This window comes from Myotis yumanensis, unplaced genomic scaffold (assembly GCF_028538775.1).
Source record: "Myotis yumanensis isolate MYYU_CA2020_CCGP unplaced genomic scaffold, mMyoYum1.0.hap1 SCAF_7, whole genome shotgun sequence".
Taxonomy (NCBI): Eukaryota; Metazoa; Chordata; class Mammalia; order Chiroptera; family Vespertilionidae; genus Myotis; species Myotis yumanensis.
The window spans coordinates 35,910,976-35,938,659 of NW_027223758.1; the positions used below are offsets into that span (position 1 = coordinate 35,910,976).

At 41.0% G+C, this 27,684-nt stretch overlaps 1 protein-coding gene and 1 pseudogene across 6 annotated transcripts in view; both read right to left on the bottom strand.

Annotated features, from left to right (window-relative positions):
• The window catches only part of NCOA6 (nuclear receptor coactivator 6), a 115,329-nt gene that overhangs the window by 15,578 nt on the left and 72,067 nt on the right, over positions 1–27,684 (bottom strand). For 3 of the 6 annotated variants that reach the window (XM_070420181.1, XM_070420179.1, XM_070420180.1), the window contains exons 6-11: positions 23,334–23,462; positions 21,778–22,644; positions 19,594–19,740; positions 15,545–16,661; positions 8,634–8,755; positions 2,272–5,265 (exon numbers count right to left, since the gene is read on the bottom strand). In XM_070420181.1, the coding sequence (XP_070276282.1) occupies positions 2,272–5,265; positions 8,634–8,755; positions 15,545–16,661; positions 19,594–19,740; positions 21,778–22,644; positions 23,334–23,462 (5,376 nt within the window). The remainder of the gene's footprint in view (positions 1–2,271; positions 5,266–8,633; positions 8,756–15,544; positions 16,662–19,593; positions 19,741–21,777; positions 22,645–23,333; positions 23,463–27,684) is intronic. The other 3 variants (XM_070420183.1, XM_070420182.1, XM_070420184.1) reach the window with 3 other exon arrangements.
• On the bottom strand, positions 5,802–5,901 carry LOC139014719 (U6 spliceosomal RNA; annotated as a pseudogene).

The following is a 27,684-nucleotide window of genomic DNA, read 5'->3' on the forward strand; positions in this document are numbered from 1 at the left end:
ACAGTACTTGAAGTTGACTTTGAAATTATATTTCAAAATTTACTTAAAAAATCAACTACTACAACACTGAGTAATAAAGACTAACACTAGGGAATGCACTATGTTATATGGATTCATATAAAGTGCTATGGGAGTCCAAAGCATGGGAGATCAATTCTAAACTGAGAAATCTAAAGGTACACTAAAGGAAGAAACGTAAGAATTAGGTATTTGAAGGACAGAGAGAATGTAGGCCCTTGAAGAGGAGTGGAATAGAATACACAATATACTCTAGAATGGAAACTTCTTGGATCATACAGTAAAGATTAAAGGGCACAGATATGCCACAGTCACTCAAGAGTATGTCCTCCCATCCTGATACTTCAGTCTAACATCCTAGATAAACTGCAGTAAGTTTTACCTGCCTATGGAAATTATGAATTTTGTAGATTTCTCTCCCCACCATGGTAAAAAAAATGCACCTTAATGCATTTGTATTAAGAATTTTTGTATGCTTATTTGATAAAGTTTAAAATTATAACTTCTACTTTTAACTCCAGTATTGCTTTCTCACATTTTTAAGGTGAAAGCACAGCAGCCCCTTGAAAAAAAATGGAAACAATCTTAACTAAAATTAAGAACTTCCCAATTGCTGGTTCATCTTCCAAGGCTTACACATTTCTCTAGGATTATATATGATCCAGATATAATCACCTCATCATTATTTTCTTGATACCAGAGGGAAAAGTTCCCTTTAAGGAAGTAGAATGGAAACATTTAATAGCAGAGACTATATTTAAGTAATATGAGGTTGCTTTTTAATCCTTGGGGCTCACCTACCTCAGTAGAACTAGAACCAGAACCCTACAGCGCTGAGCCCTGTGAAGTCTCTGTCTCCTGCCAGGGCAGTGAACTCCTTAAAGGCCGTTCTCCCTCTCTGTATCTTGAGCATTGAAGTGAAAAGGCAGAGAAGGGGAATTAACCTTTCCAGGGCTCTATGAGGCAGTGTGCTGGCCCCTTTGTGCTAGCTAGGCTCATTGAATCTTTGTATAAACTCTGTGAGGCAAGAATTACAATCTCCATTTTACAGGTGAAGCACATGGGCTTACAAGAAGTTAAGGAATTTATCCAACTCTGATTGGTAACCAGTAGAGCTAGAATTTGAACTCTAATCTTACCCTGAAGCTTGTGTTCTTTCTGCCCCTTCTCCTGGGTGCTTACCACGCAGGGGTAGGCACTTGAAGCACTTTGGCTGCATAAACAAGATAGGCACTATTAACTGGCCTAGGATATAGCAAAGGTCCTTCCTAGCTTCTGTACCACTTAAGATTCACAAAAGGAAGAACATGTGTGTGTGTGTGTGTGTGAGGGGGACGAGTGCAAAGGGAAGAGGGGTAAGTATTAGGAAACTATGCTTCCATTGTTAGGCCACTTTAATACAGGAAACAATCTGGACTAGATACACATAAACGGAATAGACTAATTTATAGAGACTGCATAAAAAAGAAACATAACAATTTTATTATCATTTACTAAATTATTACTATATTCTAGTTTTGTGCTAAGCATGTTATATGCATCATCTCATTGAATGCTTACAACTATTATTGTCCCCATATTACAAAGAAGGAAACTGAAGTTTGGAGTGGTCAAGGAACTTGCCTAAAAGCACACATATCTGGTAAATGCTGGTGCTGTGATACCAACCTAAGCCTGTCTCTTAAGCACTTTGTTTTGCCCATGCCTATTATCATGAAACCTGATTTTCTGGAGCAGCAGTTTGGATGGAATAGTCTCTGGGACAGAGTCGAGTGAGGAAGGGGCTAGGAGAACCCTGCTCTGAAACTGTTGAGAGCAGTTTTACCATGGTAAGGAGAACCTGCAGAAACTGCTGTTTACATTTCAGGGTCAATGTCAAACTGCAGACTAACAATATACACTTTAAACAAATGCTGAACTACTCTGAGCTTCAATCTACTCACCCATAGAATGGGGTTAGGGCTACCTAACATAGTTTGGTATGAAGATGATGTGACATATGTAGAAGTTTCCCTGTAAAATGGAAAACTATATAAATGAAAGGCATATCATTATTTCAGGACCACGTTAATCAATGTAAGCATAACATGGAATTTAAAAAATATATTTCCCCTATGTACTCCAATAAATGAAACACCACTATTGCCACTTAGCCTATTCTTCTTCCTCCAAGTAAAAAAAGAACCATGCTTTCTCTTGTGGGATAGGTCATCAACAAACGGACCGGAGATGATGCCAGGCCCGAGTACATACCTATGCTGGGAAGCAGCTCTGGATGGGATCCCACCTTCTCCTCCACTAGGCCACCTGCAAGTGGCTCAGATGCTATGCCAACATGATTGTTTTTTGTAGCTGGCGCCGCGGAGATGAGCTCAGAGGGTACGAGAGTGGTTACAATTGAGCGTACGCTGGTGGGGAGGGTACTGCCAGGTAAGCTGGGTCCTGCTGCGGTGGAGCCCGAGCCCATGGGGCTAGAGGTCACTTTTAGCAGAGTGGGTGCTGGGGGCGTTGGGGTTTTACTGTCCAGTTCTGTGGGTAACTGTTCTGTTCCCACAAGCCCTGGAGCTGTGGTCTCAACCCCGTGGCCTTCAGTCTCTCCATCTGCACCGTATTGCTCTTCCCCTTTATCAAGAGAGCCTGTAACTTTCTTACATGCCTTGGTTAGCAAAATCTGGCCGATTTTGTCCACTTTTCCTTTGCCCTTACTAGATGAAACTGGGCTTCGCCGGTTGACAGAGGAGCCTGGACTATTGGTCAACAGGGGAGAAACCATTGTAGTTGACTGTGAAGAGGGCAGAGTGCTTTGATCTGCTGAGGTGCTCACCTGAGGACTAGCCTCATCTGCATTCAATTCTTTCACTTGCTGGACAGGGGGATGAGGTGGGACAAATGGAGAAGTTGTACAAGGCGGGGAAGGAAGCTGAACAGGGGTGGCTCGTGAGTTAAGGACCAAGGGTCGACTTGTATGTATGCTTGGAGCAGGACTACTGGAGGGAGCATTAGGCGGTACAGGAGCAGAAGAAAATTTTATGTTCTGAGGTATGTGTAATGAGCCAACAACTGCAACGGAGGGAGGCATCAAGCCAGAGTTGGTTGTCAGTGGGGCTGCAGGAATTGTGCTTGGCTGTGATCCTTTCATAACCTGAATTATTGAAGATGAATTGATAAAGACAGGTGTAATGAACTGAGGCCGGGCATTAGACTGAGCAGCTGACTGTCCCTCAGAAACCATAACCTTGCTACCCACATTGGGCATTGTGACGACAGTTGACATTAGTGCAGATTGCAGATGAGTTGGCAGAGCTGCTGATGTGTTAGCTGAAGTTGTGATGGGATTGGAAGTTACAAAAACAGTTATCTGATTTGGGGGCAAAGGAGTGGAAATGGAGGAAGAGCTGACAGGTCTTGGGATTACTGGAGGGATGCTTGGTGCAACGTTAGAACTGACCTCACTCAATTCTGTATGAACAAGGGTTGAACACGGCTCATGACTATGAGGTAAATTTAGGGAATTTGAGGGTTCTTTAGAAGACGGATCCTGCAGTGTGGGAATGACAGATGCTTTTTTCAGATCCTCCCCAGAAACTACTGGAGGTGTTACTTCTACATCTGTAAGCCCAGGGGGTTTTATGGTCACGTTAGGAGCTCCAGAGTTGTCAAGAAGTTGACTTAATGACGTTGGTGCTTCCCTCATAGCAGGTGACACCAAATTTTTGTTCTCTTCGACGCTGGGAAGTTTGTTAGGATCCAAAGGTTGTCCATCTTTTTTGGATTGATCTTCAGGGACAACCATTTTAACTTCTTGGGCAGGTACTGCTTTTAGCTCAACGTTTACCTGCTCCTTCCTACCCTGGGAATTCTGGCAATCACTGTCCTGAGGCATATTCAAGCTCTCCTTGTTATCCTCGAGAGTGCCCCCCACGGCAGCCACAGGCATGGCAGAATTCTGAGGATTCAGCCCATTGTTGTTAGGAAAGCTCCCAGGTACAGGGGGGTTGGTCAACGGAGTGGGACTGACCAATACATTTCTTGGCAACTCCACGTTCTGTAACAGGGCTGCATTTGTCTGAGAGGCCAGAGTAAGTTTAGGGGCTTTTGAATTTTGTCTCCCAGGACTTGGAGTGGTTTTCCTACTGGACCCAGGACTAGACCTGCGACTGTTGCTTGGGCTTGCCCGTTTTGTTGCTCCAGAATTAGACTGCTTTCCAGAATTCACCACCACAGAATCTAATTTGTGAGTCTGTGGGGCAGCAAAGTTGGAAGGATTATTCATGGTAAGATTTGAAGGTGCTTGCCCGATGGCCTTCAAAGTTGTTGGATTTAGGCCCTGTTGATCAAAGCCCCTGTTTAGATTTGGCCTAGGAGGTAAAGGAATATTAATCTGTGGGGGAAACAGTCCTGCTATAGAGGCATTGAGTCTTTCTGGTGATAGACTGATCTCTGAAGGTTCTGTGCTGGGAGGGCGGTTGTTGGGTGTCTGAGGATAATAAGGCCTGGGGCTGGCTCTGTTTGGTGTTTTAGGCCTAGATGTTTGTGTTGGGGCAGCCACATTTGGAAAGTGGTGGCCATGAGAGCTGGGCAGGGAATTTATAGGGGGTTGCTGGGGAGTTGCACCTTGAGTTGCTGGAAGGGGTGATGGTCCAGGTTTGGGCACTGTCATCATTAACTGATTCTGGGAAACTACTAAATGTGAAGGCATGTTATTTGGGCCTCCTGAGACAGATGGTATTTCACTGCTACTCGCTTCAGGAAGTGAGGACATCTCTCCCAGTGGTGAGCTGGAAGGATTCTGTGGGTTTTCCTGATACACTATTTTCCTTGAATTGCTTCCCAAAGGAGTATTCACAGGCATTGGCATTCTTTGTTTATCAGGTGACGGTGGCACTTGCAAACTGACCATGACAGGCATACTGCCACTCTGTTGCATGGGCATTCTCTGGGAATCTGGGTTCAGGGGACCTCTTGGGGGATGGACATTTTGGGAGACTGGAAGCCTAACTGATTTGGGGTCCTGCTGCATCATAAGCATCATCATCATTTGTTGCTGCTGTTGCTGTTGCTGCTGCTGCTGCTGCTGCTGCTGCTGAGACTGTGGCTGACTGGGAGGTGGTGGTTGCTGCTGCTGTGGTGGTGGCAGTTGTGGCTGTGGCTGCTGCTGTGGTGGCTGTGGTGGGGGTGCCACATGCTGCATGAGCTGAGGAGGCATCTGCTGAAGTGGCCTCTGTTCAACTGGTTGAGAAGGATAACCTAAAACAAGCCCCCAAAATCAGGGAAGTTAGATTTTTAGCAAGAAAAGCTTTGCTACCTTCAGAGTATCGCCAAGCAATACTCATTTAGGCAACACAGACTGTGCACAAACAGCTCAGGCATGCCCGCTCCCAGGGGGGATGGGGAAGGCCCCCATTATTTGACATAAGCAAAAGGCACACTGCTTAAGGAAGCAAAAAGCATAGCATCAACTTGAGTTCCTCAGTCTTTAGGGTCTCAATGAGGCATTACTATTAAGACTCTGATAGACAATCTGTGCCATGCACTGCAAGTGGCCGATTTTATACGTTTAGATGAAATGAGAAAACATTTAGATGAAACGAGAAAAACTCCAACAGCAAGAAGCTGACCACCCAGCATTGGGGTCTCATGCAGGCATAAATATTTCACTTTATTTGTGAATGAAGTAAAGCAATTAGGATTCACTTTTTCAGTTTAATTAATTTTCTGTTCAGATTAATTTTTTTAAGACTTGGTTTTGTTGAAAACACCAGCATCGAAGAGAGCCTTTTTTTTGTTTTATGGAATGCTTCACGAATTTGTGTGTCCTCCTTGCGCAGGGGCCATGCTAATCTTCTCTGTATTGTTTAGTAAATGTGCTGCTGAAGTGAGCACCAAGATAGCCTTTTAAGTCTTTCTACAGAAGTAGAAAGGATTCAACTACTTAAGAGGAATTTAAAATTACTCTAATCCATTGATTGGCTCCACACATCATGCTGCATCCCTCAGGTTCAATCCTTTGGGGGAACCCAACTGAATTAAACTGCCCTTCCAACATAAATCTGTTTAATAAATAGTTGGAGCTAATAGAGGTTGATATACACATTGAAAATAAAATGAGGGCACTGAAGATTTTTTATGTATATTAATTTTCATTTATTTTCTTACATGCTAAACTTTATTTTCTATGAATCCATAACTGGAGAATAAGTAAGCCAGAAGCATAGTCCTCAAGAATAAAAAATAATTTCTTATCAGCCAGTGTGGTTCAGTGGTTGAGCATCAACCTATGAATCAAGAGGTCACAGTATGATTTCCAGTTAGGGCACATGCCCGGATTATGAGCTTGATCTCCAATGTGGGGAATGCAGGAGGCAGCCGATCAATGATTCTCTCTCATCATTGATGTTTCTATCTCTCTCTCTCCTTCTCCCTTTCTCTCTGAAATCAATAATAATTTCAAGAAAAGAACTCTAAGGGACAATGCCCTATAGATTTGTAGAAGGCAACACCTCAAATGATTCTTTTGTGAAGATTTTATTTGGCATTTAGACCCCAAGCCTTACATCAGCAATCGAAAGGATGAAAACATTAACCAAGAATAAAGGTAGGTTAGTGGGAAAAAGTGGGCATATAGTTGCGATACAATTTCACAAACTAGATTTATTCCATTGTTGCATGAAAAATACATTTGGAAAGTTTTAACAAGGTGCAGGAATAAGAATGGTTGGCTCTGGTACTGGAAGAAATGCTGGCTCAAGATTTTCAGATAGCTATCAAATGCTGCTGATCCACAGGGTCAGACCCTGTGCTCAAGAGTGAATTAAAATCTTCTGGCCAAAGATTTCCACGGTACCAGTGAGTACAATGTGCAGAATCCAGCTGTGAAGATTTTTTAAAAATCCTTTTTTGTTTTAGGCTCAAGTAACTTCTTTACAGTTATAAAGTCAATAACATGGCATTTCCATAGGTTTAACTCAGGTTTCCATGTTAAGAAAATTGTAATTTCTATAGAAGCCCCTTGATGTCAGGGCTATGACACAAATGCCTTGTATTTTTAAAATCAAGCCACCAGACAGTATAGTAAATACCAAAGAACGTAGCATAGACAATACTGCAGCCTCTCGAAAGTAACAGCAGAGGGCATAGCTGCTATAAAGTTCTAGAAGCTGGAGGCAGCAGTCCAAAGGACACTAGTGATAAGACAGATGGGGTTGCCGTAACAGAATGGTGGAGAGGAAAAGCCAGGACACACACAGTGCATATAATATAATCAAGACCAAATTTATTAATCAAGGGATGCAAACTCATATGCCTTTAGGAGTCAGACTGGTTGTGAAGAGAAGTGGCCTGATATAAGACAGAAGTAGTTCTGTGGACAGAGTCAAACCGCTGAGCAAATGCTCTGTCTAAAGGCATTTGAATTCAGGCTTTTTGTTTGGTTTAAGACACTGCATGACAACTCAAACACATTATAGCCAAATTCAGCCTGCAGGCTCCCAGTTTGCAAACTGTAGACAGGAAGCAATAATCCCAGGTGTGAGGACCCCTGGGATTCATATATTAAGAATTCAGGTGTGACTGAGGGAAGTAGGTACCTTCCTGTTCGAATGCCTTCTAGACATGCAAAAGACTGGTAACTGCCCAGCCTCAATTGTGCTGCTGCAACTCACTGACGGGAAGTGTAGTGTGCCCAAAGAATTTGTAATAAATAACACAAAGTATTGATATCATGATAGAGTTAATTTTTTTCATTCACTTTTAAAATACATAAATTAAGGGTGGATTAAAGTTTATCCCTAAAATGATACCACTCTCTTACATGCCAGAAAGGTGAAATAACTTGTGAGGAAGTAAAAAACATAGTCCTTTGTACACATAGAGGAGAGTGTCCTAAATGTGACAGGCTTGTGTGTTTTCAACTGTGTTACAGGGGAGTAAGGTTACAATCACTGCTCAGGTATAGACGTACTATGGCAGCTGGCCTTGGTTCTATAATTCCTAGGTTGGAATGAATGAATTTTGAAAACATTTTCCTTTTCAAAATAATTTTTCAACCTTTAGAGGGTAATATTATTTTATAATCAGAGAGGGGTACAACACAGTGGGCTTCCACAATATTGGTCCTATTTATTTTTAGGTTAGGTGGTAGGTACACAGTGTCCTTTTTATAGCTCTTTATGTATTCTTTTATGTTCAAAGATTCATAATAAAGCTTCTATTTAAAAACTTATTTTAAACCCTGGTAGTTCTCTGCTCTGAGAAAGCTCCAGTAGGAAAGGCTACAAGAAAGAAGCAGGAAAGCAGGATTACAGTGAAAATATCTTTTCATTTAATCTTACTCCATTTTGATGCCAACTATAACCTTTATATTGACAAGAATAAAGAGGCACTTGACATTTCAGTCTGATCTTATGAAGACTTAAACACTAATCTGAACAGAATCTATATGCCTTCAGAAATTATATTTGAAATTTTTACTTACTATCAAAGCAAAGTTTCCAAATACTAGACACATTAAACTGCTACCATAGTTAGGAGACAAAACAATATACTATTGTTTCCCTGAAGAGAAGTCTTGTAATGTATAAATGATGACAAGCATATAATCGTTAACATTTTATCACCTGGTGGTCGGTTTGAAAATTCTGGCAGTTTAGGGCCTGAGTTGTCCAAGTTAATTCCTTGTTCTCCAGGCAATGGCTGCTGATCGGCCTCCTCTAGACCAGCTGGGCGAGTATCTGGGGTACTAAAAATAAATTGCACATTTGAGTAAATTGTATAGTTCATACACAAAACTCCTCCCCTATTTCTGAAGAACTAAAATCTGTTTGCATGATCATGCATACCATTATTTACATCTCCCTAGTCTGATAAAATATTTAATATTTGGCATAAAAATAATCTGGGTCCTGGCCAGAGTGGCTCAGTTGGTTGGGCATTGTCCCACGCACTGAAAGGTTGCTGGTTTGATTCCTGGTCAGGGCGCATGCCCAGGTAGTAGACGAACCCCGGTAGGGGGTGTGCAGGAGGCAGCAGATCATTACATCAATGTTTCTCTCCCCCTCTCTCTAAAAATCAATAAAATATCTTTAAAAAATAACCTGGTAATTTCATTAAATTTTAAAATCTATTAGCACATCTTTTAGATGTTTTAAGACTGGATCCTAGTTTGGGCTACCAACATTATAAGGTGCTGTCCCTGAGAAACCACACTATCTGTGCTATATAAAATTCAACCAGTGTCCAGATTGTCTCTTTTTCACGGTGCTGGTTCCAACATTTAAAACACCTGGCAAGAAGTTGTAGGCTGCTGATGAAAATGGTATTCAGAAGAGAGAGAATACCAGAACAAAGCAATTAATTTTGCTGCAGAATGAGTATTTGCGGACATCCCTATTGGGTTTGGGATGCTTTCACTTTTACCCGAGTGTAGCTTAAAACTTTTAGTGGGAAAGAAATGAAGAAAATGTTATTTACTAACATCCACATTCCCAAAGAACCACAGTGCTCACATCCCTCATTTTGTTTGTAAGCTTACTCCTAATTGCACCTTTCTTTCCTACCTTTAGGTTCCCTTTCCCCTACTCTTGGTCATCTACTTTTAGATAGTATTTTATCTCACTGTATTCTGTGTAGTATTTTGAGCTTTACCTTTAATCCATTTAAAAAGCCATAGGAAGGAGACATACGTACTACTATTTGTAATACTTTAAACAATAAAATGAAATAAAATAAAAATAAATAAATACTATTTAAAAAAAAAAGCCACAGGAGCCCTAACTGGTTTGGCTCAGTGGATAGAGCGTTGGCCTGTGGACTGAAGGGTCCCAGGTTCGATTCCAGTCAAGGGCATGTACCTTGGTTGCGGGCACATCCCCAGTAGGGGGTGTGCAGGAGGCAGCTGATCGATGTTTCTCTCTCATCTATGTTTCTAACTCTCTAACCCTCTCCCTTCCTCTCTGTAAAAAATCAATAAAATATATTTTAAAAATAAATAAATAAAAAGCCATAGGACATATGCCTGCATCAATTAGTTCCTTATATAACTTCTCGCTCACTTTAAATTATAGGTAAGGATTCTATAGTATCATTTACTTTCAAATAACTATACTGCTAAAAAAATTTCAGGTATCTAGTCCAGCCACCTTACGGTATGGATGAGAAAACAAAGGCCCAGAGAGGTGTAAGAGACAGGCCCAAAGTTCCACAGTGAGCTAGTGGAAGAGCTGGGAGCAGGTGTTCTTCCCATAAAACCTACTGTCTCTCTTTCCTAGGAATGACACTGTATAAGGCCTTTTAACTATCTGTAGTCCCAACAAATAAGCAATCTCCCCCAAGGCTGATGAAGATAGCAAAAATGCATACCAATAACTTCTGTACAACCTTGCAATTTTACTCCTAGAGAACTGGGAGGAATAAATAGTACCACAAAAAATATTATTCCCACAGGTTGACAGCAGTAAAGAATTTAACTTAGATCTACTGAAAAAATTATATAACTGAAAGGCTTACTGAGTCTGAATTCAGAAAAATACAGGTTGTTAATATACAATTATTGATTTATAGGATTTAAGAAGCATTAAGTGAGCATATTTTATTAGAGTACTAGAGGCCCAGTGCACAAAATTCGTGCATGGGTAGGGTCCTGAGGCCTGGCCAGTGATCAGGGCCCATCAGATTCCCCACCTCCTCCTTCCCTTGCTGCCTAGGCACTGCTACCACACAACTCCCTCCCACCTCCCCGCCTCCTCCTTCCCTCACTCCCTCACACCCTGCCGCCACCACTGATCACCCGCCATGTTCTGTGACGCCCCCTGGTGGTCAGTGCACGTCATAGCGAGTGATCAAACTTCCAGTTGAACTCCCAAGGGGACACTTTGCATATTAGCCTTTTATATATATAGATAACCAAAGAAATATGGGGAAGCTGGGAGATAGTTTTATTTTAAACATTTATACTTAACTAAAGCTCCCCTATTCTTTTCTACAGTTCTAGCAATTTACTTCAATTAGGCCGTTTCACATTCATTTGTCACTATTCCCTGTTAATAAATGTCTCTGAATTCCAGTTTTGTAATCAATGGCAGAAAATTCAGCTTAATCAATATTTTTTTCTGGAACTATCTTATTAAAACAAAAAACATGACTTAAATGAACACTTAGCTTCAGTAAATGAAATATAAATTAGGTATCTTTACTGATCTTGCAAAAGAACTCCTTATCTTTCAGAAGTACATACTGAAATATTTAAAATGAATTTGCTTTAGGCCTGGCTGGGTAGTTCAGTTGGTTAGAGCATTGTCCCTATACACCAGGTTGCAGATTCAATCCCCACTCAGGGCACATACGAGAATCAACCAAGAAGTTCAGGACAATTGGGGCGGCGGGGCGGGGAATCAATGTTTCTCTTTCTCCCTTTGTCTGTCTATAACATCCATAAATTAAAATTTTTTTTTTTTAAATATATTCTATTGACTCTTCACAGAGAGAAAGGGAGAGAGACAGAGAGCCAGAAACATCGATGAGAGAGAAACATCGATCAGCCGCCTCCTGCACATCTCCCAATGGGGATGTGCCCGCAACCCAGGCACATGCCCTTGACCGGAATCGAACCCGGGACCCCTCAGTCCTCAGGCCGACGCTCTATCCACTGAGCCAAACCGGCCTTGGCCATAAATTAAAATTTTTAAAAAAATTTTTAAATAAGAAAAAAATGAATTTGCTTTAAAATAATCAAGTGGGTAATGGGGAGAGCACAAATGAAGGCAGGATAGGCTATGAGCTGATAATTACTGAAGAGGGGGGATTTCATTATACTACTCTAAGTTTATATAGGTTTAAAATTTTCCATCAAAAGAAGTCCACATAGAAATAAATTAGGAAGATTTGAGGTAAAACCTATCACAATCAGGAGGAACCAAGATGGTGGCGTACATAAATGCCAGTAGCCTCCCACAACCACATCAAAATTACAATTAAAATACAGAACAACCATCATTCAGAACCGCCTGGAAGCGACTGAATGGAAGTCCTACAACAAGAGAAATAAAGAAGAAAGCACATTGAGATTGTTAGGAGGGGTAGAGGTGCTGAACAGGCTGGTCTGATACCCATGTGTGCTGCTTTTTTAATCAGGAGGGAGATTATCTCTACAGAGGCCACCTGTAAGGAGCAAGGGGCCCCAGCGCCACACTAGCCCCTCCAGCCCAGGGTTCCAGAGCTGGGAAGAGAAGTCCCTACAACTACAGGCTGTAAAAATCAGTGGGGATTGCAGCTGAGTGACATAGAGGCTGCTGGAGACCCAGGTGTTCCTTTTAAAGGGACGGGGCACAAACTTACTCAGACTCGGACCCTCTGAGCTCCAGCATCGGGTAGCTTTGGGGGACCAACACACATAAGGGAAGAACTGAATTGTCCGGCATCGGGGCAGGAACTTGGGGGTGGCTTTCTCCCAGACAGGGGTGCTTGCAGGGGTCATTGTTCCTGTGCTGGGACCTCCCCTGTCACAGGGCTGAATGGCAGTCATATCTGAGTCTCCATCAGCCTGGCTCACACTTTGCTCTGCCCTGGTGATTCCCTGAAACCCCACTCCATCCAATTTGCAACCCCACCCAAGTTGTTTGCAGCAGCTTTTCCATATGAATGGCCTGTCTCAGGCTTCAGACTTCATAAAATCACTCAAACAAGCTGCAGCTGGTGTCAGTATGCTCCAAAGCTGTCAATAAAAGGCCTAAGGCCCTGGCTGGTTTGGCTCAGTGGATGGAGCGTCGGCCTGTGGACTCAAGGGTCCCGGGTTCGATTCTGGTCAGGGGCATGTGCCTTGGTTGTGGGCACATCCCCAGTGGGGGGTGTGCGGGAGGCAGCTGATTGATGTTTCTCTCTCATCGATGTTTCTGGCTCTCTGTCCCTCTCCCTTCCTCTCTGTAGGAAAATCAATGGAATATATTTTTTAAAAAATAAATAAATAAAAAATAAAAGGTCTAAGACCTGGTACTAGTTCCAGCCTGCCTTGCTTCACAGCTGGGTACTTCCAAGTCTAATACAAATAACAGCCATCTTCAGATCGCTTTGTAGTCCTGCCAGGTGGCCCCAGGCAGTGGCTGACTGCCCCTCCCTGGAGGCCCTAAAGCAAGTGCATCCATTGGACAGGTTCAGACCATACCAGATTACAACACTACAATCCACAAGTGACACACTCAAACACTCAGTGAGCACCAAAGCAAGTCCTGCTCCATCGGGGTGTCTCCTACCCAGCAGCTCTCCCACTGTAGTTGCAAATGGTCCTCACAGCTAATTGGCCTGGAGGTCAATTCCTCCCAGTGATGCCAACAGCAATCAAGGCTCAACTTACAAGACTGTGCACACAGCTCACACAGGGGCACACCTAAAGTGCCCAGCTCAGGTGACTGGGGAGGCTGAGCCACTGGGCCCTACAGGACACCTACTACATAAGGCCACTCTATCAATTCCAGGAGACAGAGCAGCTCTACCTAATACATAGAAACAAACACAGGGAAGCAGCCAAAATGCAGAGACAAAGAAACATGTCACATATGAAAGAAATGGAAGCAAGCAAACTACTGGATACAGAGTTCAAAACCATGATTATAAGGTTACTCAAGGATTTTCATGAGCTTCAAGGGACTTAGTGAGACTTTCAAGGATCTTAGTGAGAATGTCAAAGACATGAAAAAGGACCAGTTAGAAATTAAGCATAATTTACAGGGATGCAACAGTAGAGTAGAGGATTCCAAGAATCAAATCAATGATTTGGAATATGAGGAAGCAAAAAGAAAAAAGAATCTAAAAGTATGAAGATGGTATAAAGTCTTTGGGACAACTTCAAGTATACCAACATTTGCATTATGGGGGTGCATTACAGGGGTAGAGAGAAGAGAGAGAGCAAGACATTGAAAACTTACGTGAAGAAATGACAAAAAACTTCTACCTGGTGGAAGAAAGACCTACAAGTCCAGGAAGCACAGAGAGCCCAAACAAGAGGAGCCCAAAGAGGCTGACAACAAGACACATCATAATTAAAATGCCAAGGGTTAAAGACAAAGAGAGAATCTTAAAAGCAGCAAGAGAAAGGCAGTTAGTTACCTACAAGAAAGCTCCCACACGACTGTCAGCTGATTTCTCAACAGAAACTTTGTAGACCAGAAGGGAGTGGCAAGAAATATTCAAAGTGATGAAGAGCAAGAGTCTATAACCAAGATTATTCTACCCAGCAAAGCTATCATTTAGAATTGAAGGTCAGGTAAAGAGCTTCACAGACTAAAGGAGTTCACCACCACCAAAGTAGTATTACATGAAATGTTGAAAGGTATTTTTTAAGAAGAGGAAGAAGAAGAAAAAAAAAAAGATAAAAATATGAACAATAAATACGTATCAACTACTGTATCTAAAAATAAATAAGATCTAATGAACAAAAAAAACTGGTGAATTAAACAGAATCAGAGGCATGGAAACATGGAACAGACTGATGAATCTCAGAAGGAAGGGGGCAGGAGGGATGGGAAGAGATTAACTAAAGATCTTACCTATGGACACAGGCAATAGGGTGGTAAAGGCCTGGGGCGGGGCGGGAACCGGGTGGAGGGGGGCAATTGGGGAATAGAGGGGGACAACTGTAATATACTCAACAATAAAGATTTAAAAAATATATCATTAGCAGATCAAAAGCTTATGTACAGATTGTATCATCCCTAGAATAGAGCTAAATGGTGGACATATGAAGCTATCTAAAATACCATTTTGTAGCCCAAATAAAAAGGGTTAAAATTGTGTTCTTTGATATAAGAGATGTAACGTCTTTGACCCATTCAACAAAGTTTAAGCAAGTTATAATACTCCATTTGTCTTTGTTGGCTTGTTATACAACTTAAGAAGGAATATTCATGTAGAGCAAATTTCTTAACCTCAACACTATTAGCATTTGCACCAGATAAGTCTTTATCGTGGGGACTGGCCTGCGCATTTTAGGATGTTTAATTGCATCCCTGGCCTCTACCCACTAGATGCCAGTAACACCGAGTTCCTCCTCTGTCCCTACCCCATGTAGTAATGACCAAAAACATCTCCACACATTGCCAAATGTCCTTGGCAAAATTCCCTGGTTGAACACTGCTGGTATATAATATAATGTGAATAATGCTTCCTAAAATTGTGTAATGTGATTCCGAGCAGTCAATTCCAAAATTATACTTTCTTCTCAAGTCCTCCTTTCTCTAATAAACTCTATCTTAAATATATTTAAGATCTGAAAAGTCCTTTTTATGATATCCATTTATATTTAAAAGGTACATGTGGTTTTTATGTGGTGGATTTGTGTGGACCACATTCTCTATACTCTGTAATGTTATTTTGTTTTCAAAATACTTATTCAGTCAGTAGGGGGCATAATTAACTCATGTATCATTCTGATACCTATGTGCAAAAAACAGTCATTACAACTTGAACATGACATGAATATGTAAATACTTTAAAATAAATATATTTTGTTTAAAAAACACACAAACTTATCACAACCTACTTCAGATCTTGCTGACTATTTTTCTTCTTCCGAGGGGGTTTCTTCTTCTTCGGTTTATTTGCATTGGTATTGTTTTGTTTATTGTTTACCCCAAAATGGCCTGCAGAGATGTCACTCTGCAATAAGTTGACCAACAACGGGCTTGTTAGTGTGACATCCTTATTGACCGGGAAGCCTGGATTCTGACCACAGGATATCTGATTTCCATTGGGTGCTCCACTGAAAGGTGCATTGAAAGGCATCCCATGGCCTGAGAAGTGGTTTCCCGAGGCACTGTTTCCCTGCATGGCCTGCACATGTGGGGGGACCATGTTGGTTTGTTGCATGCTAACATCAGGCATCATTTGAGACAAGCCGACATCATTATTTGCTGTAGTAGCAGGATCACCATGCTGCTGGGCCATGTGTGAGCTGGGCCCCGGTGGTCGTAAGACCTGGCCCTGAATTCCCATAACCTGAGAAGGACTATTGTTCACAGGCCCTTGCTGGGGCAGCATCTGTCCTGACATCTGTCCCGTAAACTGCACCATGTTTCCTTGCATGTTTGGAGTTGGTCCCCTCATTATCTGTGCTGGTCCCGGCATGACATTGGATTGGTTCTGAGTGTTAAACTGTTGCTTATTCCCCTGCATCTGATTGGTCATGATCTGCTCTATCATTGGGTTCTGCTGGAGCAAAACTTGCCCCTGAGTCCCCATCATCTGGTTATGTGGCGCCATCATTTGTGGGCCCTGCTGGGGAAGCATCTGCTTGGGTGGGGTCATCCTTTGGGGTGAGGGCCCAAGATTTTGGCTCTGAGGGTTCACCATCATCTGGCCCTGTGGCATAAGCGGGGTCCTTGAAAGGATCATAGGGTTCTGAGGGTTCAAGCTTCCTTGTTGCTGGACCATCTGGCCCTGGGAGGGCACGATCTGCTGGTGCATGCTCATCAGCTGAGATGGTGGGCCCTGCTGGGGCTGGCCTTGTATGTTGCCCAGGTTCACCTGAGGAACCCCAGAACTACCAGTCTGCTGGCTGTTCATGTTGCCATGAATTCCCATGAGGCTGGGCTGCATCATGTTTGGTGGCCCGTGGGACACCTGCATCTGGTTTTGAGGAGGACCAGCTCCTTGACCACCTTTAAAAAAACAAACAAAAAAAAGTACAATTTCAGAAATACTATTATCTTACTGGTATTAAGATACTCAAATTACCTCAATTAGAAAAACACTCATCACCCATATATCCATTGACCAACATAAACAGATGTGCTGTGCTTGACATACTTTCATTGAATTTTCTAAAGTATGGAGATTTGACTGTGGGATAATTGTTACATTCTCAATAACCATACAATAGAGAAGAATCCATTTCATTACTCTTATTTGATAACTTAAAGATAACATTTCAAAGATCAACAAAGCTACTTTATTTCAGATTAAATGAAGAATAAGGCAACATCTCATTACTTAAAAATGACTTGGACCCCATAACCCACTGAATGTTTCTGGCCAAAGGGATTTTTCCTATAATGATGGCTGGAGTCCACCCTCCAGGCCTGCTTGGGTCTCCACCTACAGCTGAGGATGTCAAGGTGGGATCTGGAGGGCATGTTGGGGAGATCATGGAATGGGGCTAATTAAAGTGATAACCAAATTCAATTAGAACTATTTCCTGGGGCTCTCTGGGGAGAACATGGCATCCTGCCTGTGATACCTGCCCTTACTTGCAGGGTCTAGTAACATCTCAGTTTGGGGTGGGGATTGGGCCTTAAGAGAACATGTGTGAATTTGTCATGGGCTGCAGTCTGATTTTAGTCTTTCATTAATTTAATAAATATTGATAGTGAGTAGATTAAAAAATGACTTGTAGCTACCTCAAGATGATGAAAATTAATGAAAAGCACTGTAGGTTAGTGAAAAAAAAAAAAACTGTTTTAGATGAGTCAAGGAAACAATGTGATGCATCCTCTTAGGAAAACCTCAACAACACTGAGAAGACATTTAAAAGTGCTTCTTATTTTATTGATTTCAGAGGAGGAAGAGGGAGAAACATCAATGATGAAAGAGAACCATTGATTGGCTGCCTCCTGCACACTCCCCACTGGGGATCGAGCCTGCAACCTGGGCATGGGCCCTTTATTGGAATCGAACCTGGGACCCTTCAGTCTGCAAGGCCGACACTCTATCCACTGAGCCAAACCAGCTAGGGCTCAAGGTGCTTCTTGAAAAACTAGTAATGACTCTATATGTGTGATATATGGATGTGTGATATAAAGAAAAGAACACCTAATACTTCCTAAGGACAAGTCTCCTCTAACCCCAGTGTGGTAAAAGTTATTTAATCCTGATCTGAAAGCTGAGCCCCTGGTAGGAGTCAAATGACAGATGACCCAGAAGCTGTAGATAGAGGATAGTTAACAAGGATGTTAAAACTTCAGTGACCTTGCTTTTGGCAGTTTCTGGTGGACCACATGGGACACGTTCTATTCTTCTCAGCGATTTCTAATTTAGACAAAGAACACTGCCTGGCTTGTTGCAGTGTTTACTTATTTTGGGTCTTTGGGATTTTCCCATAGCCATCATTCAATCAACAATTATATATTGAGTACCTAATATGTACAAGGCACTTTTGGTGCTGAGGCAATATCAATAAATAAGACTGATCAAATCCCAGATACTTTGAAGCCTAGTTGACAAGAGACAATAACAAACAGGCAAGTATTTTCACAGGAAGAAGTAAAAGCTAACAAGGTAGAAATAAAGCAGGGTAAGAGTACAGAAAATGATAGTCAAGAGTAGAGATATATTAGATGGGATAATGGGGAAATCAAAACAATATGAGCATGTGGAAGGCACCATATAAAAAACAATATACCTGTGCTTGGGTGGAATTATAAATGACTTTATCAGTTTTAACACTTCCTATAGAAAACACAAATTCACATAGCTCAAGAATGCAGTTTTGCACTAGCAGATAAGGAAAGACAAGCAGTTTTCCTACCCTCACTCTTCAAGAGGTAGTTTGAATTATTTTTCGTTAAGTTAGTACTTTTCTCATTCCTTAATGATTTACAATTAAAACTGGAACCACATAACTCAATTAACTGTAAGTGGGGATGGGAGTTAAGAAAATATTTGCACTACCTCAGTCCTAACTGCCTGAATGAGAAAGGGTAAGAGGATTAGTCATATGCTACCTAAGCAATTAGAAACATGAAGTCTGGACTTATACAATACTATTTTACAAATACTTTTTAGCTGTTTTGCTACAACCTATTTCTCCTCCGAAATTTCTTCTTATATACAATACACTGCTGGCATTAAACCAGTACTGATTAAAATTCGGTCTTCAAACACCACAGTGTAAATCAGAATATAGACATTCAGCATAAACATAGCTAACATGTACTATACAGAGATTTTTAAAGTTGCAGCTGTCCAAAATGTCATGTGTTTCCATGCCTTTGTACCTATAGTTTCCTCTGCCACAAACACCTTTTACCTTTTTACTAACTCAGGATTTGGCAAATGATGGTCCATGGGCCAAATCAGACCCATTGCCAGTTTGTAAGTAAAGTGTTTGGAACACAGCGAAACTCATTCATTTACATATTGTCTCTGGCTACTTTTGCATAACAGCAGAGTTAAGTAGTTGCAAAGCCAAAAAATACAGGATGTCCCCAAGAAATGTATACACACTTTAATAGCTGATAGTTCAATTTTGAAAATGAAATGTATTTTAATAAATGCTGCCTTTATAATCATTTCAAGTTATACATTTCTTTGGGACACCTTATATTTATTATTTGGTTCTTTTCAGAAATTTTTTTTTTTTTAAATTGCCAAAACCTGTTATTTGTCTCCTTTCCTTAGATGTTTCCAGGTTTTTGAGACATTGTATCTACTTTCAACAGATCAGTTATTGCCTTGAAAGAATAATTCATATTCATGGGTTTGAAATTAAGGTGAAAGCCCAGGACTTAGGTTTATCCTTGTTGCTCATCACGGTATCTACTACACAATACTCTTACTATTAAATGCTTGCTGAATAAATCATAGAAAACAAACCTGCATGCTGGACATTTTGATTTGCTTGCAGCTGAGGGGCTCCTGAACTCCCGGGGGTGGCTGTTGTGGTCGAAGGCACCTGACCTTGCATAAAGTTCGGATTGGCCTGTCCTGCTGAGAAGCCAGGTGGGAGGCGTTTAGGCATTCCTTAATAGAAAACAATGAGTAAGGCAGTTACCTAGCAAATTTACACTCTTTCTTAGATGTGGAATGAATAAGGAAGGATGAGCTGCATGAAGTCTCCACTGGCTTAGCTCTCTGTCACACTGGTAAGATCTTTAATAATAAGGTTGGGAAAGATGGTTAAAAAAATCAACACGATCTCTTACATGAGCATTGTCAAAATGAAAAAGAAATACTAAAAAATTTACACTTAGAACATGCCAAGGAAAAGATGGCAATCTGCTCCCTAAATGTGATCTGAGGCCACATCACAGCAAGGTTTAGAGCTCTTTACTTTTCTCTGTAATAGAGTGGACTCCAAAACTTTACATACTTTAATACAGGTACCAATGAAATAAGTTCTCTCACATTCAAACAAATTGATGATAAATACTATGAAACAAAAAATAGGTCCCGATATTAAGTATAGATAGGTAGTCTTTTTCTCCACAGAGGGAAATAGATGACAATATCCTTTGTAGAAAACGTCCCCCCAATACTGTGCTTGTCTCTTTGAAAAAGACAAAAGATTAGAAGCAATTCATAGGAGCTTCAAAGTGAGGCTATGTAAAATTTATCATTATGCCTTCCCCTCATAAGGGTTGCTTCAATTCTGACAGCTATGGTACCAAAACCATGCTCTAATGGAATCTCACTAAAGTATTACTTCCTTTTAGAGGAAGATTTAATTTCAGAAAATCTATAGTAAGGAGAATCTCAGAACACACTCATTGTTTATAACGTAGGCCTTGATGTGGCCAGATCACCTAGGTGAGCACATCATCTGCTCTATGAAAGCATCAAGACCTAAAGCTCACTTTAATTTTTTTGTATTAGTCCATTTATTTTTTTTTAAGGGCCAAATTTTCAATGTCCTGAAAAACGCTTTGTAGACAAATATGCATTTGTCTTTTCTTTAGCAGTGACAAGTCCCCATTTGCATGCTTCCATTGTAATTAAATAAGAAATCACATTTGCAGGAGGGACTACCCAGCTGCCACTGATGCAGGGCTAGATGCCCAGACAGTGAAGTTTGGAGCTGAAACATTGTTGCATTTTCTGAAAACTTCTTAGGATTCAAATATTAGAGCCTGCATGTCCATACAATTAATCACAAGAGAGAGTGCAAGGCTGATGAGCAACTTAGCTTCACCAGAAACCATGGGAACATGCCTTTGCTATGTTGCACTGAAGATGCAAGGTTTTTTCTGGGTAGGCAATGGGTGTCTTTGGGGGGGGGAGGGGGATGTTTATCAGATGACAGCATTACTGATACTCTCTATACCTTACTGAAAAGCTCCAAGCACATTCATGTGCACTAGATCAATGATTAATAAGAATAAATAATAAACATGGAGATGGATAAGTTTTACTGTAATCGTTTTACCTCTCACACATTAAGCTCCATTGCTTTTTCTTCATACAAGAGGCACCTTACAAAATAAATAAATAAATCTCCTTTAGGTATAACTGGTGGAATTCCCTCTCTAAGGAGCAGGCATTGACATTATAAAACTATAAAAGTCAATGATTTCTGAACTTACTCCCCTTTAAACAAATTTTACAAATACCATGCTATTTTACTAACTTAGGATTATCAAAATTGAAAACTAGAAGGGCCTTTCCCCCAATAAGACCCTTAGTTATCTTTTTATTTTTGCTGTATTGCACAATCTTAATTTTTTCTACAGCCGAGCAGTATAAGTTGTTAATAAAATGCATGTTTCTTCTGGACATTTTAATTTACTAGTACAAGATCAAGCAAAAATAATTTGAAAACAAAATGAGCATATCTATATTGAATTTTACCTGTATTTTTATCCAGAGGGTTAGTTTAAATGTAACCAGTAAGATACTGCATAATGTATCAAGTTAACTAATTTATATCAAATGTCACCACTATATTCACACAACCAAATTATTACATCCTTATTTCACTTCCTCTATTATCTCAAAATTGAAGTTTTACTAAGATCTATCTTCAGTAAATTTACCAACATAAATAGCTTCCGTGTTCCTCACCTCCTAGGCCTGGATGTAAACTCTGTGGCCCCTGATTTGGTGGTTGCTGCTGCATCACCATGAAGTTAGGTGGCACGTTTCCCTGTTGAACCATAGGATTCCGACCAGGAGAGCTGACAGGCTGTTGAAATCCCTGGGGAAGTGGGTTATTCTGAGGTGGCCTTGGTCCCATCTGCTGCTGAGTTTGGTTAACCGTTGGGGAAGATGCAGGGGATCCCTGCTGGAAGGAGGAGGGTGAGGAGGCAGGAGACTTGTTGGTGAGGTGGGGCTGCTGCAGGGGGGTTGGAACCCTGGAGTGCCCTCCCTGCATGCTCTTCATCTGAGGAGCTGTGAACTGGCCTGGATTGCTCATCTGAGGAAAGTTTGTATGGGCTTGTGAGGCTTGCTGGCTGCCAAAGGGATATGGAGGGGGAGGATGGGAAGGTGTCTGTACCGTGGCTAAGGATGGTCTTGCCTGAAGTTGCTGTTGCATTGGACCAGGCAAGGGAGCCTTCTTCCACCCTTGGTTTGCAGTCATTGTGCCCAGAGAACCCTGGGCTGGAGGAGGCTGAAGGGCTCCAGAAGGCAGCTGGTTCCAGCCTGGAGGAACAGGCACCTGAGTTGGGGCAGTAAACTGGGGTCGAATTCCCTGTGGCTGTTGCTGCTGATGTTGCTGTGGGGGTCTTGCCTGCAACTGTTGTTGTTGATGCTGCTGTTGTTGATGCTGCTGCTGTTGATGCTGCTGCTGCTGCAGCTGGGGAAAATTAGCTGGGTTCATTTGTCTGTTCACAGACACAGGCTGCAATGGGTGGTGTGGAGGCGCTAAAGATCCTGAGGGATGACTTTGCTGTTGTATATGGAGCCCAGAGAGGAGTGGATCCATTGCATCTGTTTAAAAATGGTCAACAAAGCAAAAATTAACTTACTGAAACCTAGGTCATAGAGCAGTAGTCTTGGCAGTTCTGCAAATATAGAGTAAAATCTGCTGGTACCATTCAATGAAATGTTTGTGAGCATCTTCTATATGAAAAGCAACGTACAAAGATGATAGAAAGATAAATCTTATCTAAAGAGCTTATGATTCAAAAGTGGACATAAGAGACAAACATAAAATGTGGAGTAGTATTTTCAAAGCATATTTTGGGAACTGTGTTCATTAATGTCGTAAGAAAATAAAACAAAACATAGTCAATTAGGTTTGGGAAACATTGGATCTAACAACTTCACTGTAAGACTCTCAGTGCCTCCAAAATGTTAATTTTGTATCTCCGGGAGAAGGATGCATATACCAAATTTACTTCAATGTTTAGAGTTCTCTGTCATGGAGTATCTTGCAGGACTAAGTAGGCCACTAAATGCATTTTTTTAAGGAATGTTGGAATAAACTTATAAGAGAACAATGAGAAATTCTAAGATGGAAATGATGACTTTTACCTTGAAGAAATTAGGGCAGATTTTGTAAAGAAGGTGGCATTTAAGTTGGGCAATTGGGAACTGCATCCGAGTCAGCTGAATTTTGTAATGATCTGTGCAGGGAGTTCTAGCCTCTTTGATCCTAAAAGACTGGAGATCATTACCTGACTGTGAAGCAGGGCGAGGAGTCCTGGGCTGCAGCTCTGAATTGGGACCTGGTGCCATCATGGAAGATGACATGTTTCCACCCTGGGGCATCATAACAGTGGCCGGGTTGGTCATTCTTATTAATCCTAGAGAGAGAGAAAAAAGTCTAGAATAGAGTATTGGAATTGGCATAATGTTGTTGTTTTTTAATGAAATATTTCAAGAATATGAAAAAGTATGAGAAATTTCTGTACCATCATCTACCTTGCATATATCTAAGCATTTTGACCTATCTCCTTCAGATGCATATACATACATACATATATGTGTGTATATTCTCTATATATAAAAGCCTAAGTGACCGACGACCGATCACTATGATGTGCACTGACCACCAGGGTGCAGACACTCAACGCACTCTGGTGGTCAGTATGCTCCCACAGTGGGGAGCGCCGCTCAGCTGACTAATGCCAGACGCTGGCATGGCGCGAACCTCTCCTGCCTCCACAGCAGCGCTGTGGGGCCAGGATGAGCGGGAGCAGTGCAGCACCTCGCCTGGGCTCCTCCCCAGCTGCCTGCCACTTTGTGCACTAGTACATCCCCTGAGTGGTCCCGGATTGCAAGAGGACACAGGCCAGGCTAAGGGACCCCACCAGTGCACGAATCCGTGCACCCAGGCCTCTAGTGTGTGTGTGTGTGTGTGTGTGTGTGTGTGTTTGTGTGTATCTATATATACTCCTTCCCAACTCATTCCATTCCCTCCCTCTTATCTTATAATTGGGATTAACAGTTTCATGCATGTTTTATTTTCTACATATGTAGGAAAACTGTATTGCATTTTTGTATGCTTTTAATTTTCATGTAAGTGGCACCATACTATATGTATTCTTCAGTTTCCATTTTCACTTATTTTTTGAGTTTTGTCCATCTTGACTGCCATAATAGTGCTCTATTTTATACATTCATTCTCCTGTTGATAAATATTAGATCCCCACCCCCTACCCACCCTAACTTTTCATTCTGAGAATTTGGTAATGTCATGTATTCTCGTGGACATATGAGCTTATCTTTACACTATATAATTAGAATTGCTAGGTTTTAAAATATAAGCATCTTCAATTTTACTAGATGTTGGTAAACTGCTCTCAAAAGTGGTTATACAGGAGAATCGAAGATGGCGGCATAGGTAAACACCGGAGACTGTTGCCGCAAACAACCACTTCAAAAATACAACTAAAAGACGGAACGGACATCAACCAGAACCACAGGAAGGCTGGCTGAGGAGAGACTCTTCAACTAGAAGGAAAAACAACAGCATTCCGAGGCTCAGAGGAGGCGCAGTGTGGAAAATTTAAAGGTACGGTGGTGCGCGCACAAAGCGGGCTGGTGGCTGAGGGCTCGGTTGTCGTTTTCAATCAGGAGGGAGTCTCAGACTCTGGGCTACAGATCCGGGTGAGTCTCTAGGGACCCAGACTCAAACGGGAGAAGCGGGACTGTCTGGCTACGGTCCCTCCGAGGTTTGCAGCGGTTGCTGGGACAGAGAGGCAGAGCCTCTGGGGACGGACTGAGAGCAGCCATAACTGCACCCTCCGCCTGCCCTGTTGAGCCTGTGCGACCCGCCCCGCCCAAGCCCTGCGCAGAGCCATTTGCTGGATCGCCTCAGGCAAAGGCTAGATTAGCACCTCCCCAGGGGACAGAAGTTTTCCCACAGCTGATTCTCACAGCCAGTCGGCCTGGTGGTCAAATCCCTCTAGTATTAACTATAACAATTAAGGCTTAACTAGAACAAGACTGCGCACAAAGACCACAAGGGGGTGCACCAAGAAAGCATAAAAGATGCGGAGACAAAAAAGCATGACAGAAATGGAGGATATGGATCTAAAAATCGCAATTTTGAGGGCTTGCAATAAACTTGAGCAGAGCCTCACGAAAACTAATGAGACCCTCGATGCTACGATAAAGAAATTAGAAAGTAAGCATACACGGACTGAAATAAAGAATATTATACCCAATAGCAGACCAGAGGAGCACAAGAATCAAACCAAAGATTTGAAATACGAAGAAGCAAAAAACACCCAACTGGAAAAGCAAAATGAAAAAAGAATCCGAAAGTGTGAAGATAGTCTAAGGAGCCTCTGGGACAGTTTCAAGCGTACAAACATCAGAATTATAGGGGTGCCAGAAGATGAGAGACAGCAAGATATTGAAAACCTCTTTGAAGAAATAATGGCAGAAAACTTCCCCCACCTGGTGAAAGAAATGGACTTACAGGTCCAAGAAGCGCAGAGAACCCCAAACAAAAGGAATCCAAAGAGGACCACACCAAGACACATCATCATTAAAATGCCAAGAGCAAAAGACAAAGAGAGAATCTTAAAAGCAGCAAGAGAAAGAGACTCAATTACCTACAAGGGAATACCCATACGACTGTCAGCTGATTTCTCAACAGAAACTTTGCAGGCCAGAAGGGAATGGCAAGAAATATTCCAAGTGATGAATACCAAGAACCTACAACCAAGATTACTTTATCCAGCAAAGCTATCATTCAGAATTGAAGGTCAGATAAAGAGCTTCACAGATAAGGAAAAGCTAAAGGAGTTCATCACCACTAAACCAGTATTATACGAAATACTGAAAGGTATCCTTTAAGAAGAGGAAGAAGAAAAAGGTAAAGATACAAATTGTGAACAACAAACATGCATCTACCAACAAGTGAATCTAAGAATCAAGTGAATAAATAATCTAATGTACAGAATGAACTGGTGATTATAATGAATCAGGGACATAGAAAGGGAATGGACTGACTATTCTTGGGGGGGAAAGGGGAATGGGAGATGCGGGAAGAGACTGGACAAAAATCGTGCACCTATGGATGAGGACAGTGGGTGGGGAGTGAGGGTGGAGGGTGGGGCGGGAACTGGAAGGAGGGGAGTTATTGGGGGGGGGAAGAGGAACAAATGTAATCTGAACAATAAAGATTTAATTTAAAAAAAAAAGTGGTTATACAGATTCATACTCCAACTAGATGTTTGAGAATTTCTCTTGCTCCATATCTTTCTAACTTCTGATACCCTTAGACTTTTTAGAATTTAGCATTTATATTCATAAGTGATAACAGCCTATAATTATTTTCTCTTCCTGTCCTTTAATTTTGGTCAAGAATAAAATAGCTTCAAAATGAGCTGGGAAGCATCTTTCCCCCTTTTCTATGCTCTGGAAAAATATGTCTGTTCTTTAAATATTTAGTAAAACTCACCTATTAAATCAATAGGGCCTGTGGGTTATACTAATTGGTTCACAGGAAGACAGATTTTTAATTATTTCAATTTCTTAAGTAGTTATACATTTTTCAAGTTTTCTATATCTTATTAAGTCTGTTTCAGTTAAATTATAGTTCCAAGACAATTGTTAACTTGCCAATGCTTTATAATTTATTAGCATAAAGTTATTCACGGGATACCCATTTTTTTCCATTCTTTTTAAAAACTGAGATAATTCACATACTATAAAATACATCCTTTTAAAAGTGTACACTTTTTTTCATTCTTTACATTGCCTGTGCCTCTTTTTTTTCTTGTCTTATCAGATTCATCATTTTAGTTGTTTTTTTTTTCAAAGAAACATCTTTTAGCTTTGCTGCTCTGTTCTTTTTTAAAAATTTATACTTTACTTATTTCTTTCCTCCTAAATTATCACTCTGCTGTTCATTTTCTTAATTAAGTCATAGTTAGCTTGTTACTTTTCAGCTGATGTTCTGCTCTAATATAAGTATCTGAAGGTTTAATTTTCTTCCCAGTACTGTATTGGCTATACCTTACAAATTCTGATGTGTGCTAGTCTCATTATTCCAAATATGTTCTAATGTCCATCATGATTAATTTTTAAAAAATCATTGTGTATTTAGAATGTATTTTTTAATTTCTAAAAATATGGAATATTTTAGTTCGTTTTTGTTTTTTGGACCGCTGACTTGACTAATTGCACTACAGGTTAGAGAATATTTGGAATTTACTAAAACTTGCTTTTGGAATAACACATGACCAATTTATACAAATGTTCCATTTATGCTTGACAAGATTAAGATCCTTGATTTCTATGTATAGTTGACCCTTAAAAATGGTTTTGAACTGTACAGGTACACTTACATGTGGATTTTTTTCAATAAATGTGTAAGTACTGCAAATGTATTTTCTCAATAACATTTTCTTTTCTATAGTTTACTTAGCTTAAGAATACAGCACATAATACATATAACATACAAAATGTGTGTTAATCGACTGTTTATGTTATTAGTAAGACTTCCAATCAATAGTAGACTACTAGCAGTTAAGTTTTTGGGAAGCCAAAAGTTATACACAGATTTTTGCA